This window comes from Neopelma chrysocephalum, unplaced genomic scaffold, assembly GCF_003984885.1.
Source record: "Neopelma chrysocephalum unplaced genomic scaffold, ASM398488v2 Primary Assembly neopelma1_97, whole genome shotgun sequence".
Lineage (NCBI taxonomy): Eukaryota > Metazoa > Chordata > Aves > Passeriformes > Pipridae > Neopelma > Neopelma chrysocephalum.
In genome coordinates, this window is record NW_020897760.1 from 3,819,588 (window position 1) to 3,835,535 (window position 15,948).

The 15,948-nt window shown below is 37.7% G+C and overlaps 1 protein-coding gene across 1 annotated transcript in view; it reads right to left on the bottom strand.

Annotated features, from left to right (window-relative positions):
• The window catches only part of COL24A1 (collagen type XXIV alpha 1 chain), a 133,767-nt gene that overhangs the window by 40,156 nt on the left and 77,663 nt on the right, over window positions 1-15,948 (bottom strand). The window contains exons 28-31 of the mRNA XM_027694196.1: window positions 8,734-8,787; window positions 6,910-6,963; window positions 5,364-5,417; window positions 4,575-4,628 (exon numbers count right to left, since the gene is read on the bottom strand). Coding sequence (XP_027549997.1) covers window positions 4,575-4,628; window positions 5,364-5,417; window positions 6,910-6,963; window positions 8,734-8,787 — 216 coding nt within the window. The remainder of the gene's footprint in view (window positions 1-4,574; window positions 4,629-5,363; window positions 5,418-6,909; window positions 6,964-8,733; window positions 8,788-15,948) is intronic.

A 15,948-nucleotide genomic window follows, 5' to 3' on the forward strand; every position in this document is an offset into this window, starting at 1 on the left:
CTGTTATTTTCTGCTCCCTTTTTCATCCACTTTGTATGCATGCCACAGACACATATTTAAAAGAATTTAGATGAGCACTGTTTATATGGAGTGCTTGCTTTTTAGCATATTATAAATTGTACATGCAAAAATTCATCTTGCTAGTAAGACTTTAAAACAAGCAGATAAAGTTCTTCCATTATTAAACCAGTTTGAGACAAGATTAAAAGCAATTTATGATTGTGAACTGCTCCATTGTTAGAATAAAATATCTTTGGTAAATTGATTTTTTTTTAATAACCAATAGATGAACAAAGATAACCTGTTATATTATTGTAGCACAATATAGCAAATATTATTGCCAAAACATTCAGAAAATATTATTTAAGATTGCAAATCTATATTCATTTCTTACAAACAAATGAAAAATCCTTAAATAGGAAAATGCAAAATGGAAAAGAATATTTTATCCACACTGACTTAGGAGGTTATTTCCATAATTCTAAAAAAACCCATGACTGTTTAGCTATGTAACATTAAATTAAAACCAGTTAATAACAACTTAAAAGCAATGACCACTTCAAGGGAAGAGCTAGATAAGTATCAAGACAGAGCCAAGCTCTTTACAGCAGTATGCAGTGGGAGGATGAGACATAACAGCTTTCCTGGTGACATATGGGCTAAGCTGGCATCAGAGAGAACTAGTACGCTACTATGGCAGTGCATAGAGGAAAATGAACTGTGTTTTTATGGTCCATTTCTGAGTTGTAGGGAACCTTACATCTTGGGTCATGGTTTATAGCGAAGGGCATGCAATCAGGACTGATTTTCAGAGAGTTGTAATAGGGACTTGCAAAATGACCGTTGGGAAGCATGTCTGATTTAATTTAGATTAGTTTCCCTGCAAAAATATCTGTGACTTCCATATCTCTCCAGAATATTTTGAGAAAAAACATATCAGAATTTTGTTCTATCTGACTTGAATTTACTGATCCACATCAAAACCTCTGTCAGAACATATGGTGAGAACCCATCCAATTCTCTCTGGAGAAAAAGTGAAAATGGCTGACTAGTAACTCAGGAACAGTGTGTATCCAAAATCATTTAGGCTTTTCTTCTGAAACGGAAACCTCTCAAGAACAGGCCTTCCCTGTGAGCTGGTATATAATTACAATCCCTGGAAGAGCAGAAATACCCCATGAGAACTCATCTGCCAGTATTTCACCACTGCTACTTCTGGCCAGCACGAGGGAACACAAACCATAAGAAAAGGAAAAAGAGGAGGCAGGAAAAGGTGTCTGAATACTTTTGATACCTCTGTAGTTTGGGACACAGCTTTTGTGAGTCAACTCTTGGGTTAGCGTGTCTTTTCTTGTTTTGGTATAAGCCAGGACTGAACGTTTACCGGCATTTTTTTGGGCTAGAGGAAAGAGGCTACAGAAGATGACACTGAGCTGCTCCACTCCACTCAAAGAGAAAGGTTCCAAGCCAAAGAATACTGAAGTCTGTGGAAAAAAACCTAGTGACTTCAATGTGCTTAGAGATCAAAACCAAAACACTAATGGTGTTTTCAAAAGTGATGGAGGCCTTCATAAAAACATTCAGATTGGGCTCACATTACGATTATGTAATTGTGTAACCCAATTATTGAATTACTATACAGCATATTTTAAAAGAAAGTTGAACATCTTGATCAAATTAGTTTCAGGTTACCGCTCTGCACTTTTTCTGTAACTGCTACCTATAACACACACAAAATGGGTTGTGATGAAAATCCAAGAAGATTAAGCAGTTTTATTGTCCCCTGATCTGAAATGTCTCAAAAACAGGAGGGAAAGGGACCAGAGGAAACTGAGGTGGAGTGAGGACAGGTCATTAAGCTGGAGGAGTGCAGAAGGGGAGAGAAGATCATGGAAGAGCTGTGGAGGAATCACCTAGGGCAACACAGGAAGGGGGAAATTAGGAGTGTTAAGTTGAGCAGTTGCAGGATAGTTTTAGTGTTTCTCAGACTTTTTAGATAAGTGACCTGTCATTTCTCTTTGGGCATCCTCCATAGGGCTGATCAGGGAATGGAATCTCAAGATGAAATATTAAAGGAGGAAAACAGACATGTTTTCATTTTACAGATTTGTGCAATAAAGATATTTCTCTCAAGGTTTTATCTTCTATCATTAATAATTACCAGATGAATTCTTTGAACACTTGTGACTTCCTTTTAATCATAAAGAGGGTCATAGCTTGGAGCTTGAGAAATGGGCCTGCCAGGAGACTGCACAGATTCTCAGTCTATGTTACACACATAACACACCAAAACCTTTCTGCTAGTCACATAGATCTCCATTTCAAAGGAGTGCACATTGACAGCCCATGGCAACTGATCTGATCACTAATAATTAAGCGAAAAGGTCTACCATTTAAAACACCAACCTTCTACTATATAACTTTGAATTGAAAATAAAGTAGAAGAAACCAGCATGATTCTCTGGGTCATGCCTGCCTTTAGCCAGCCACAGAACAAAGGGCAGGAATACAAGGGAAAGGCAATTTAAAATCCTAACAAAAGCACACTGTAACATTCCTATAAATAGTATGGTGTGACTCCTTATGGGCACAGATTAATTGCATTGTATAATTTCTTACTATAGGTAGTATAGAATGAGAGATACACTTAATTTGCCTGCTGTTATTTAAATTAGGTTGCAACAGGGCTGGGGAGTAAGGCTGCCAAACGATTGCTATTTTTTCTTTGGTATGGGTTCAGCTTTGTTTCTAAAATGGAATATTTTATATGGAAAACTTTAGGATGATTAACTGAGAAAAAGTTCATCTAAGAAGGCAAAAAAAGCACCAATTAACTCTTTTTATTCTTTCTCATCTTGTCTCCTAGATACTAGAAGAGTGAAAATAATATAAACACACTATGTAGGCACTTCTCTTTTTTGGTGGTTGACATGGAGATTATTAGAAAATGGCATCAATTTAGTCTCACTTCCTTTGAACAATTTAGATAAACACATTTGTCTATTGATATACCACCAAGCACACTGGATACTTGTTTCACATAACCCTGAAATGCACACAGTTTTCTACGTTCTGTATTCCCTGCTGTGAAAAGTAGAAAAGATATCTCCCATTAAAATTAAGCACTGATGTCCTTAGGTAATCAAGGTTCTTTATGCCAGTACAGACTGAAGCATAGACAACCCTACCAGCTGCTAGAGACATAAGTTGCTGTTGCCTGACCCCAGATTTATGGCCATTCACTAAGTCATTTATCTGTGTTTTTAAAACTAAATTTCATGAGCTGAATTCCAGGAAAGTAAGAGCAGAAAAATTACTGCTTTTGATCTTTGAAACACCAAACATCAACTTGAAGAATAGTAACTGCTAAGAATTTTAGCATATTTTGGGAATTTTACTTAGGTCTCACTCATGAAACGAACCTAATGATACAGGATCTCTTCCTCTCAAACTTAAAGTTACAGTTGTATTAGTCTGAGATTATAGTATGAACTAAAAGCAGAACTAATCTCTCACATTGTAGTATAGCTCACACATTATCAAGCATGCTTTTTGTTGTTCTTGTAACAATGGCTTCATGGCTGCTTACACTGCCAGTCTTCCTGACTAATGTATTTCTTCCTCCTGGTCCTGGAGAGAAATTCCTTCTCTTACATACAGATATTCCCGCCCCCAGAGTGTCATTCTGCCACTGAAATATCTATAAAATGGTGTTCTCCCTCTGTGTTTTCATGAGATTAACACTAAAAAATAAAGTGTGCATCACAAAAGGACCCAACCTTCGACACAATTCCAGCTAAGTGCATCAAATCTCAAGTATGAGCTAAGGAAGCTCTGTGCTAGTACTATGCTCAGTGGTATATTCCCTCAAATCCCTTGAGAGAGAGATACTCCATAGACTCCTAGACAGCCTGCCGTCAGCTGGCCAGAACTCCTAAGAGTACTAGAGAGTGAACAGCTGGATACTCTCAGACAGAAGTAAGGCTGCTGGGTAATCTTGGATGCAAATACATTGCTGAAAGGGCCAGAATTTATGAAGTGAAGGAATTCTGCTCTGTGACAGTGCAGAAGTAGAGGGTCAGTGCTTCTTAGACTTCCCACAGATTGCAGCTGTGAAGACGAGATACGTTCTAGTTTCTGTACACAATGAAGGGGAATTTCCATATGCTTCCATTTAACTTCTGTATGTGACTGTGGTATGCATTTTTCTAAGTCCTGCCACACAGAGCTCAGAGATGTGACATTTCTCTCTCTGAATCCAGTGACGAAAAGCCCCAGGTTTCAAGGCACCTCAGATATTTTCCTTATGTGAGATTCCACTTTGGGTCTGATATTTTGACCTTGAGAGCAGGCAAAATTCTCAGTGGCTTCAGTGGGAGCCTGTTCTCAGAGCCTGAAGACCTGGGTCTGTTCTGAGACATTCTCATAAAACATTCTCAGTCATGCTGGATAGAGGCAAAAGGCATAAACCATGACCTTCAAAGGAAGCAACTGTACGTGGGTTATATATCAGATTCATATTTGCAACACACTACTCTCTGCTCTAAGTAACACGGAAGAGCAATATTGCTTACCCTTCTTCCCTTAGGTCCTTGCGGCCCTGATGGTCCTCGTGCCCCTGAAGATCCCTACATATCAAACAAACTTATTACTCATTGTCTTCTAAACACAGATTTCTGAAAATTACAAGGTTCGTGCACCTTGAGCAACAATCAATGCAATGAATACAAATCAATCACTTTTACTCACAGTTCAATTAATTGTGTCAGTACAACTTATCTAGAAAAATCTAAATAAAAGACTCTGTAACTTTGTTCTGACTAAAAATCATGATGTCACTGTTGGATAAATTACTTCTGTTTATATCCTAAGATTTCTGAGGGATACTTGTATTTCAGCAATGTTGTGTTGAAAACCATGAAAATTAAAAGGTTCAGTTTTTATCTGTACTGAAGACTCATGGTAGACAAATTATAACAATTATACACAGAAAATTTGAATATAGTTATTTTGATTAATAAGGAAATCAAACACATAATGAATATCTTTAAATTATACTTGGCATCAATGAATTAAAATAATGTTATGCAATTATTCCCAATCCTTAAAAATTCTATTCCCCTACTTGTCTCAACTGAGTGATTTTTAAATGGATGAGTAAATGACATAATCACTTTTCCTGACTCTCATGAATCATCCTGATAAAGAGCAGGTGAACAGACTTTGTGTCTGGATGGGTAAATGTTCATGATGGTTTTATAGACTGCAGTACAAATTAGAAACCATTCTTAACTTCAGCAGAGCAAAAGGACAATTTGAAAAAAGTACATTTTATGTCAACCAAAGCACCACTCTATACCTACAGGTAATCCCTCTGGCCCCACAGGTCCAGGGCCTCCTGGGGGTCCTGGATAGCCCTAGAATTAAAACAGACATAGAAAAAAGACAGAACACTTTTATCAAAATTGTTATTATAACAACAATAATAAATCCAGTTATTTACCTGAAAAACTGGAGCTAAGTTAATAACATATTTAATCTTGCAAAATTTATACCCAAAATTTTGTTTAAAAACTAGATACTTATTTGGATATATCCCAATAATCATTAAAGCAACCTAAGAAGTTTTCCCACACACAGGCACTAGCTGGCAGGGATGTACTGAAACAGAAGATGCTGAGTTCTAAATGAATTTCAAAATCCTCTCATGAAGGCTGTGACAGTGGGAACAGAAAGTAGACACATCCTGTTGTGGGTGGAACTGGCCAAGACCAAATGCCAAGAACAACTCTTGTCTGAGGACTGTGACGACTTACTACTGCAAAAGGTTCTCACTGCTGTGACTTAAGTGGATTTGCATATGTCAATAAGCATTAGTAATGGTTGAAAAAAAGCAGCTTATTAGACTGGATACTATATTAATAAATCCACATTTATTAATCTCCCTAATAAAATTTTTTTTGATTGAAAGCAGCCGGTTGAAGATAAATCTAGATTAGAGAGATTTAATGAAGCACAGAATGCTTCAAAAATCACTGGCTCTGCATGGATCATTAAGTTGGTCCACAGCCTGATGGCACTTGATCCCTTCCTTGCCAGTGGATGTCCAAAGAGTAATTACTGCAATTATTCAGTAATAATATCCATTTCTATGACAAGAATATCACCCACTGCACCATGCTCAGGCCCACATCTGCAGTTTCTGTGTAAGGCCACTGAGATTTCATCCCTCGTTAGTGTCAGTTGGCACAGGATGCAGTACATTGCATACGAACTCCCTGGCACCTCCTTGCAGTGAAATCTTTAAGTGTTCTCTATATATTCTGGAGCCCTCACGGTGCTTGCAAGCAAACACAAAACCAAGCCCTAAGTACTTTTTGTTGAGAACTTCAACATGGATGTGACAATGGGCACATGTGTCCACTCTTTCACTTCTGTACCCCACCACACTAACATGTCAGTGGCCTCTGGGCTGGGCAATGCTGCATGAAGTGCTGCACACTGATTTAGGACAACTGCTGTTGTTGCCACAAGAGTGGCACCCAGAGCTGTTAAGGGTACTGGGCAGTAGAATTAGAGGTGATGCTAGTTACTAGTCTATCTACTAGAATAACCTGGGTTACCCCAGTTTACACAGGAGATTGTTATTTTACTTTCCCTCCTTTTAATTGATTATGTGAGGCTGTTTACATAATAAAATGCAGTTTCACTGAGCAGATCACTTTGCAATATCACTGCCATAGAGGGGATAAAGCTGTCAAATGGAACTTGTAAGAACTGTGCATCAGAAATACTACTCTTTCCCATAAGGCTTGCACTGTCAGAATGGTGAGAATTTATTACTGTTTTGAAGAGTAAAGTATTTTTATAAGTAACATAATTATGGATTCTACATTACTTGTAACTTACCATGACACCTTTTTCTCCAGGAGGACCTACTGGTCCTGGACTGCCTCGCTCTCCCTTTAATAAAATGGAACAAAAAATAAGAAAAAATAACAATGAATGCTCTTTTCTTGACTTGTTCCATATCCACTGAGTATACCTGGCAGTGCATAACACTGTTGGTTCAGGGACTGCCCTTCATAAACAGTGCAGAGACCTTTTTTACCTTTTATTTTAAATTTCTGCACTCCTTCCTCCTACAAGCCCATCCATATTTTGAAAATATTACAAAACTGAGTTTCTCTGTCTCCCCTTTCCGCAGAAGACTGAAGAAGAGATTTGGTACTACATCAGTCTCTGAGAACAGCTGCTAGCAGATTCATTTTTTCTCTCTGTTGGGTGCATCATATTAGTTATGTCCCTTAATCTATAAAATTCAGGACCGCATAGAAAAAAAAAAAATTTGTTCCTCTCTCCCTCCTTTTTTCAGTATGTGTTAGGAAAGCACAGATCTAAAAGCAAAGCCAGCCCTTCAGCAGCTACAAAAGCAATTGGAGTAGGGGAGACAGGAAGGGTCTCTTTCTTGTCTTACATACTTTTTCATCTTTTAATCATGTGACATCCAGCCTAAATATCAGACTTAGCTGTAGATTATCCTCAAAAGAGTGCATTTTAGTACATATTGCATATAGTACACATGACATAGCGATAACACTATATTTTATGTTGCATACTGTAATTATGCTGGAAATATGTCTTTTAAATTCACATAGCATGTTTACCTTGTACTACTTAATCCATGAAAGAGAAACAGTAAATTCTACAGAAATAGCAATAGCAGTGGCAACAATTATTGCACCATGAAAAAGCTTCCTTCCATTTGCTGATGACAAATTAGTCTTTTGCTGCCTTTTCCCTCCTAGCTAAACTAGCAGCAGTATCACAAGGTAATGTTTGGTGGGCCAAGTGTAATTTTAAAGAACAAGAATCCTTTGACATGGAAGGATGATATTATGATTAAAACCATATGAGACTTGTCTAAATTTTAGTTTTAACAAGCAGTGTTTTCCACTGATTTATTTCCTTTCACAGATTATATAAATTATAATCAGATTTCCATGAAAATTCTAATATTATATTAAGACTTTCTCAATAAAATATCTAAATAGCAGACACCAGTCTAGGTGAAATAATTCAGCCCTGCAGGAAAGAAATACAAATGGCGCTGGATCATTCTGACAAACAATTATGTTTTTATCATAATTGAAGCTGACATGCAGTGCAGTAATAGTTTCCTGTTTTTCAGTTTTAAAATACTTCACCTAAATAAAACCACGTTAAATATGCTTAAGCTATTTATACTGTTCTAGTCACATTAAGTCTGCCAAACTTTGCTTTCATAAACACAACTGTTATTGCACAGCAGACAAAACTAACAATCTTATCTTTTTTACTCATTTAACGCATACAGTCAAGTTTTACCTTTCTACTTTTGTCTTCATTATGTAGCAGTGCAAAACCAGTGACTACTGTATAAAACAAGTATGATGTATGCCAGTTTCTCTGAATCAATAGCAGTGAATAGTAAATTAGCTGACATAATATATCAAATCTAAATGCCAAATCTATCAGGTCTAAATTAACTGTGAAGTAAAATCTAAGTTTATCAGACACATACCTCAAATAACGGCATTTGGATTACCATTTATTACACCCCTGTGCACTGAAATAGCTACAGGAATATCAGCACTAACAGTGGTCACTAAATGATCTCTCACCAGTATTTTATCACTAAAATGGTTTTCAAAGCTGATTTTTGCTGCTGAGAAGTCAGACACATTATTCTACCTTTTCACCCAGGCTTCCAGATGGTCCAGTTTCTCCAGGTAAGCCAGCTGATCCCTGCACAAAAAGAAAGCATACCGTTATTAGCACAATGTACTACAGTGGTTCATGGCTGACAGCTCTCCAGCAATAGAGCACAGGACATTTCTTCATCCCAGAGAATCCTCATTCCATCTGTGTAAGCGCACCTATAGGAAAGTGAGGGCTGCACAAGATGTCCTGGCTTACAATCCAAGCAGAAGGATCACTGCACCCAGACACACTAACACGGCTACTGCTAGAAAAGAAATTACATCAACTTAATCACAATACTACGCTTCCCACCTAAGATCTGCCCCTGAGCTCAGTCTTGCACTGCTAGAAGCTTTACAAACATACAACTAAAGGTGGGAATCATTCTGCTAGTGCTTCAATCTGACCACAAATTTTAGGGGGAATAAATACAGTGGAACAAAGTAAAATCCAGTCAAAACAAAAATTACATTAGCTAAGGTATTGTCAGAATTTTCCCTTCAAGGGTTGTAGCCCCAAATGCCTTTGAAGTCAGATGGTCAGAGCCTTTCAGTCATTCAAAATGAAATAACTCTCTCCTGAGGCTCTCCCACAGATTTCCACTGGATAGAACAAGTACCACCATATGGGAAACATGAGAGGAAGTACTTTTAAAAAGCTTATTCCCAGTGCTTGCAATACCTAATTTATTATGAAACCTAAAAGAAAAAGAAATTATAGTGCAAAGTCCCAAGTGAAAAAAGTATGATACATTGAGATTGAACTAAAAGCACTAAGTTCTCAGAGTACATTGCATGACTGCTCTTGAAACATGGCAGAAATGTGGAAGCTTCTAGTACTGACATAATACACAACTGCACTATGTCTAAAACACTTTAAAAAGCAAAAATAAAATACCAATTCACACAACCGGCATTGCTACCTCTGTGTGTAGGAAGAAACTAGCTTAAGTAGCACCACACTGGCACTTAAGTGTGGAGTTTTTTTATTAAAAAAGCATTATTTAAAAAAAAATGTAGCTTTTATCTATGTAATTTGAATACAGTTCAGTCACAAGTACTTTAACAGAACAGGTGCAAAGCAACTAAGGTTTTATGATTACTTGTTTTCTTGGACTGCTAGCTACTCTGGAAATCCCATAGTTTAAATACATTACAATGAGCCATCGATACAGCTGCCTTTGAGGCTGACAATACTGGCACAAAGTACTTTTTGGAAGGGACTAAAGAGATAAACAGGCATCTCTGTGGCTGCTGGACTGATATATTATGTGTGGGAACCTGTGTATTATATGTCAGAACTGTGATGTCTCTTGGCTTGGCAGCAGTAAAAGATTGGTTCTGGTGATATTGGCACCAAGGCAATGGCCCAGACGTCACTGGCAGGAATGAGGGACTCTCATGATGAACTCTGGGAACGAGAGCTACCCCTGCTACCAGTCCCAGCCAACAGTGGGCCTCAGTGCCAGGCAGAAATCTGCGAGACAAAGAATTACCCTGTAATCTTGCTTATCAAGATAAGAGGTATGGAGGTACAGTTTCAAAACGGTAAAGACCAATCACTTTGATTCTCTTATTCCAGAAAGGACAGAAGACATAATCAGAGCCAAGATGAAACTCAGACCTATTCTCTTTCCACAGAGACACTCCTGATCTCCCAGCCAATGCCACGCTGTTCACAGGACTGAAGATGCTGATCAGAAAGATGGGGAGTTGGGGCTTGCACCAGCAGCGAACCATTTACTATACAGCTTCTGATCAAGTCCTCTTTTCAATTTAAAAGTACTGTCTTCCTGACTTGGTTGCTCTGGGCTGAAAGAACAGGAATGACTAGGAAGCAGTGACTGTGAATGTGCTGTTGTATCACCTAGCACATTAGGGCTAGCTTATGACACCTTCCAGAGCAAGCACAAAGGTTGGCTATTAAATAGAAAGTTTCCTATACACTGGCTATTCCTCAAAAGAAAGTAGTTTAGTAAAGAAAATTTACAGGAAAAAAAAAAAACAAACACAAAGAAGGTAGATTTTCATCAATACAAATGATGTGAGAGAAACTTGGCATAACTGGAATTGGATATGTATGGAGAGAAAAAATTAGTCAAGATGATTAGAAGTGAAGCCAGTGAAATACTTCAAGACTTCAAGAGGTATGAAGGGGAAAAAAGTTCATGACAGGTTAACTAAATGCTCTTCCACCGCTCCATTCAAAACAGAGGGAAGTGTCTGAGACTGAGAAAAAGATAGGGCAGGTATTTACAGAGGCAAGAAATGAAAAAAGCTTACTTAGGAATACAATTTTGGTCCTTAAAACACTAGCATTCAGTGAGAGTGCAAAAAGAGAGCAAAACATCTTGTTTCATCAATATATTAGCCATAAAGTGATGTTTTCCCTACAGACTTTCTGTAAAGTCATGTGGCTCTTTAAATCCCAGATTTGGATTGGCTTATTATAAAGACCAGTCACTAAGACTACATTGAGATTTCAACTCTCTCTCATTGTTATGTAAGAGAATTAATACAGTTCAAAGCAGATTTGTTGAATCAGTGTCTTCCAGCATCCCTTCAATCCCCTGGGGAGCAGTGGTGGATTTCAAACATAAAATTGAATGTATTAGAAAACAGAAAAGCGAGGCAAAAACCCCTGAAGCACCTTATTAAAAAAATAGTCATCAAATTTACAAGGACTTGTGTAAAAGTATCTAGTGACAATAACAGCATAATCACAGCATTTTAGAAACCTTCCTGACAGGAGCATTTTGTGGAAAATGAGTCAGAGACTAGATCTCACAACTAACACATGCCTGAGAAAGACAAAACCATCTTGCCAGGATATATGCTCCGTGTTAGAAACTGGACCGTAGTTGAATAATTGAAAACACATTGTACACTTCATGCAAACCAAAGTATGGAGTAATCCATTGAAAAAGCTGGTAGTGAGAAATGAATATTCAGCTGGTTCCAAGCATTCCTGTGGAAGCAGTTACCTGCCAGGTTGTACATTAACATGTTCTTCCATCATAATTGAAAACTATTCAATCCAATGTTATTTCATTTACAGTTCAGCATTTTCAAACATTTTTATTCAACATTTATTTAATGAGATGACATAAGTAAATTTAAAATATTATCTTGCCACACTAATATTTTTCTATTAACTTGTTTTGCAATTTTGAATTAATTGCCAATAAATTTGTCCTGAATCTGTGCTGAATCATTTCACTTCAAATCCAACATTTAGCAATATCATAATCTCTGCGCATTAAGATTCACACTTAAGCATTTCTTTAGGAGTCCATTGTCTTTATACTTCAAGAAGGAATTCATACATTTTGGCACAGTACTCAAAAGAATCAGAATGAGGCAACATTTAGGTTTGATTTTAACAGATCAAAATCTACTTGAAGATCCTTGAAGATTCAGGCCAACTATCTATCTTAAAAAGATACCAAGGCTGATGGACAGGAGGAGGAAGAGTGGATGCTCTAACAGCCAGCTTCTACTTTTTCATACCCAGCTCATAGATAAAAAAATACCTCTACAACTCATAAAATTACAAAAAATGAAGTTCTAAGAAATAAGAATTTACCTAAGCTCTGTTCTGCTAGTCAGACTTAATGGCATTAACAAATATTTTTAAAATAAATCCATCTGGACCTGGGTATGGTAAGACACAAACACTGGATCTGTTCACACATGCCTCTAACAGATGTGACCCAGATCAGGCCTGCAAAACAAGTAAGAGGAAAGCATAATGCAAGGTTTACACTGGCTGCCATTTGAAAACAGAAAAGTGAAGCAAAAACCCCTGGTATTTGGGCTTCAGAGCAATTGCAGTAGAACAATAGGCAGCTGATCTGTGAGAAAAGAGGGGTTATGGACAGTCAACACTTGCCATGGAATCCAAACCCCTGCTAGTCATGGATTTCTCATTGAACTTGTATAAAATCAGTGCTTTCAGTATATTGCTGAACCATAGATAGACTTCTAAAACCAATCTCTTTCACCAAAACCTTTGTGTAGATCACTTATTACTCTACCAGTTGCAGGTAGGAACAGAATGGAGCAGCTCTTAATATCCTGCCCTTAGACGTAAGAGTAATCTGAAGTTTTGATGAAAGTTCTGTCTCCAGACCACTGGGACAGCTGAATAAAACTAACTCACAAAGAAACCAGGAAAACTGTCCTGAAAATGGCATCTCATTACAGTCTAGTCTCATCAAGGTCTTCTTCCAGACTAACAGTCTTTTTTTTTTAATGCTATACAAGACCTGGATGCAAACTGCAAAAAAGAAAGCTTTGGTTTGTATCAATTACCTTAATTTTTTAAATTTTTTTTTTTAAATTATTGAAGTGGTAAGAGAAGTTTTTCATCTTTGGAGAACAGTATAGAACAGGATCAATTTTGAAGGGTATATTTTCTCATAGAAAGGAGAAACTCTAGTAATCTTGGTTATCTGAAAGGCCAAATAAGAATATAAAGTAAAGTCATGCCAGATTACTTACAATTTATTGCCAGTTCAATTAGTTAACTTTAAGTCCCTTAGTGACATTTGCTCTCTAGTGGCACTTTAGTTGGAATTACCAAAATGCAAAACTAGATTAGAAAATGGCCCAGTGTTAGACCTTGGCATCTGAGTAGCTCTTGTCTGACAGATGTGCAAACTAGTGCATGTGTGCCACATAACGATATTGGTTTTTGGTTGTGTTGATTCAAGGTGGTGGTTCCACCTCTAAACTTCAGAAACTATTTCCCACGTCATAACTGAAATATTATGAAGTGACCATGAGATCTGCAGCTGTGACACCCTGGATTATGCTGGAAAGCATGATATTTACAAGGCAGAGACTATTTTCTTCTATTTGACACTGAGATCTGCCCATCTGTTTCACTGGCATTTTCTGTCTGTTGACAAAGTTACTCAGTAATCAACCAGAGGTGATAATCTGAGTGAAAATCTATGATTTGCTACTGCCAGTGAAAGAGGTGAATAAAAGCAAAGATGCACCATATTTGCACATTGCAGATGATATTTCACTCAATTCTTTAAAGGACTCAAAAGTTCAACTGAATATTGGAAAGCCAAAATGTACTGGCACCACTGCTTAATCTACAGCAGCTTAAAGAAAGAAATAAATGAGTTAAATTTTGCTTCTAGCAACACCAGCGTAAAGTAGGGTAATTCTGTTTGATAGCACTATGCAGAGGAATGCTTGCTGACAAAGTGGCAGCAGGATGTGCTCACTAGCAAAACCTTAAAATTAAATTTAAAAAGACAACAAGGTTGATGAACAAGAGGAAGAAGAATGGATGCTCTAACAACCAGCTTCTACATGTACAGGTACTATTTCTCTAGCTGAAATTGGATGATGAAGAGCACTACTAGCAAAAAATCCTTCAATAAGCAACAGCTTGACAAAGCTAACCTCCATATATTGTAACCTCTTTCCCCATTCTTCTCAAGAGAAAAACTGCCAGGAATTATAGTATATCAGGTCATCTGGGGTAAAAACAAGAAGCACAACATAGACAGAGTATCGTTATTACCATTCACTGTTAAGTCCTTCATAGAACTTACAGTAATCTCTATCCCGCTGGTTTCTGAAAGCAGCTAAACTAGTTTGTTCTTCAGAAGCCCTTGGCAATGCCCCATGCATTCAGCAGTCTTCGAAAAAAAATGGCTTGCCTCAACTGACTTATCTTTTGGCCTATATCCCCAAAGCCCAGACTTTTCATGATAATTCAAAGAACCCCTTCTGTTGAGCATCCTGAAAACATCAGTTAAAGCTCACTTAATCTTTTCTTCAAGTAAAAGGAACTGCAGTTTCCATTGTCCCTGAATTATGCATCCCTGGTGCCTAACCCAGCTCATTTTTATCTCTCCAGGAGACGCAGTAACTGCTTCATGGTAATTCTTCTCAAAAACTACTCAGCTCCCAAGCACATGGCATGACTGCAGCATTTTCATGCTGTTCGTGGACTCTCACAGTCTGACCATTTGCAGCCTGCTCTGGAGCTGCCATTGACAGCCTGAAAATCACTATGTTTTCTTTGCCAGACTGTAATTTTTTTTCTTTTTTCCAGGGGAAAGCACTTTTCATTTCAGCTTGGTTTCCTCCTGTTGTTTCAAACTGTTGCAACCAGGTAAACTTGCTGACATGTAATTTTTGAAGATTATTTTTCCAGAATTTTTGTTAATGAACTCTGCTTATCTCAGTTTGTCCTTTTGACACCAGTTGCACATGCTGCACCTGACAGTTCTATCCATGTACTCTGTCTTGTGCATAAATGTCAGTGATTTCTAATTCAGAAGTGTAGGGGCCACAGGCTGAAGTTCTCTAATGGAGGTGGTGAGGTGAAATAGGAATTAATTTGCATTTAGTTAATGAGAGTGGCACAGTCTGGGTAAACACTAGCATTATCAAACACTAAAACAATTCTGGTAAACAACTGTTTCAAGTTCAGATGAGTTAAATTTTGCGTCATAAAAGCTGAGCAATGAATAATTTTCTTAAATCATCCCTGACATTTTAAGAGACAGATCATTTATATGAGATGCTTGAAGTTTTTTTCAGGTATTTGCGATCCATCACTGGACAGCATCGCATCTAAGCATACAAAATCCAATTGCACATGTCAGCAAAATGAGATTTTTCATCCCCCAAAACATAAGGAGAATTTTCTCAGTAGCTGTTGGGGTTGTTTCTTTTGGCATGACTTCCAAAAGATTTTGTCTCATCAGCAGTGTACATCTGCTCTGCCTGCTGATCCATTACTTCTCACTATCTTAACCAATTCCTCTTCAATTGAACCTGATGGTCCTGCAGTTAAATGAATATCTTGCAGCAAAGGGCAGCTTCTGGATTCTACTGCAGCTCTGGGCTCTGCTGAGCCAAGTAGCCCAACCTGAACCTGCACCCCTTCCCCTTTAAAGAAACACAACATATGCTGTAGCCAGAGAAATAGTTTTTGTTATAGGACTCAGTTAAGAAATAGTGTCCGAGGTCTGACTTGAGACACATTCCTGATCTAGTATTAAATGTGTGTCATTTAAGCTTATGAGCACCATGAACATTTTATAAATTTAGTCTGCTCTGTTTCCACAGTGGACAAGCATCCAGAAATACTTTGGCAGAAGTGTGCTCTGAAGAATCATCAGCTTCATGTGACCTAAGAAATGTTGGATGGTGTGGCTTCTAGCCTACGGAC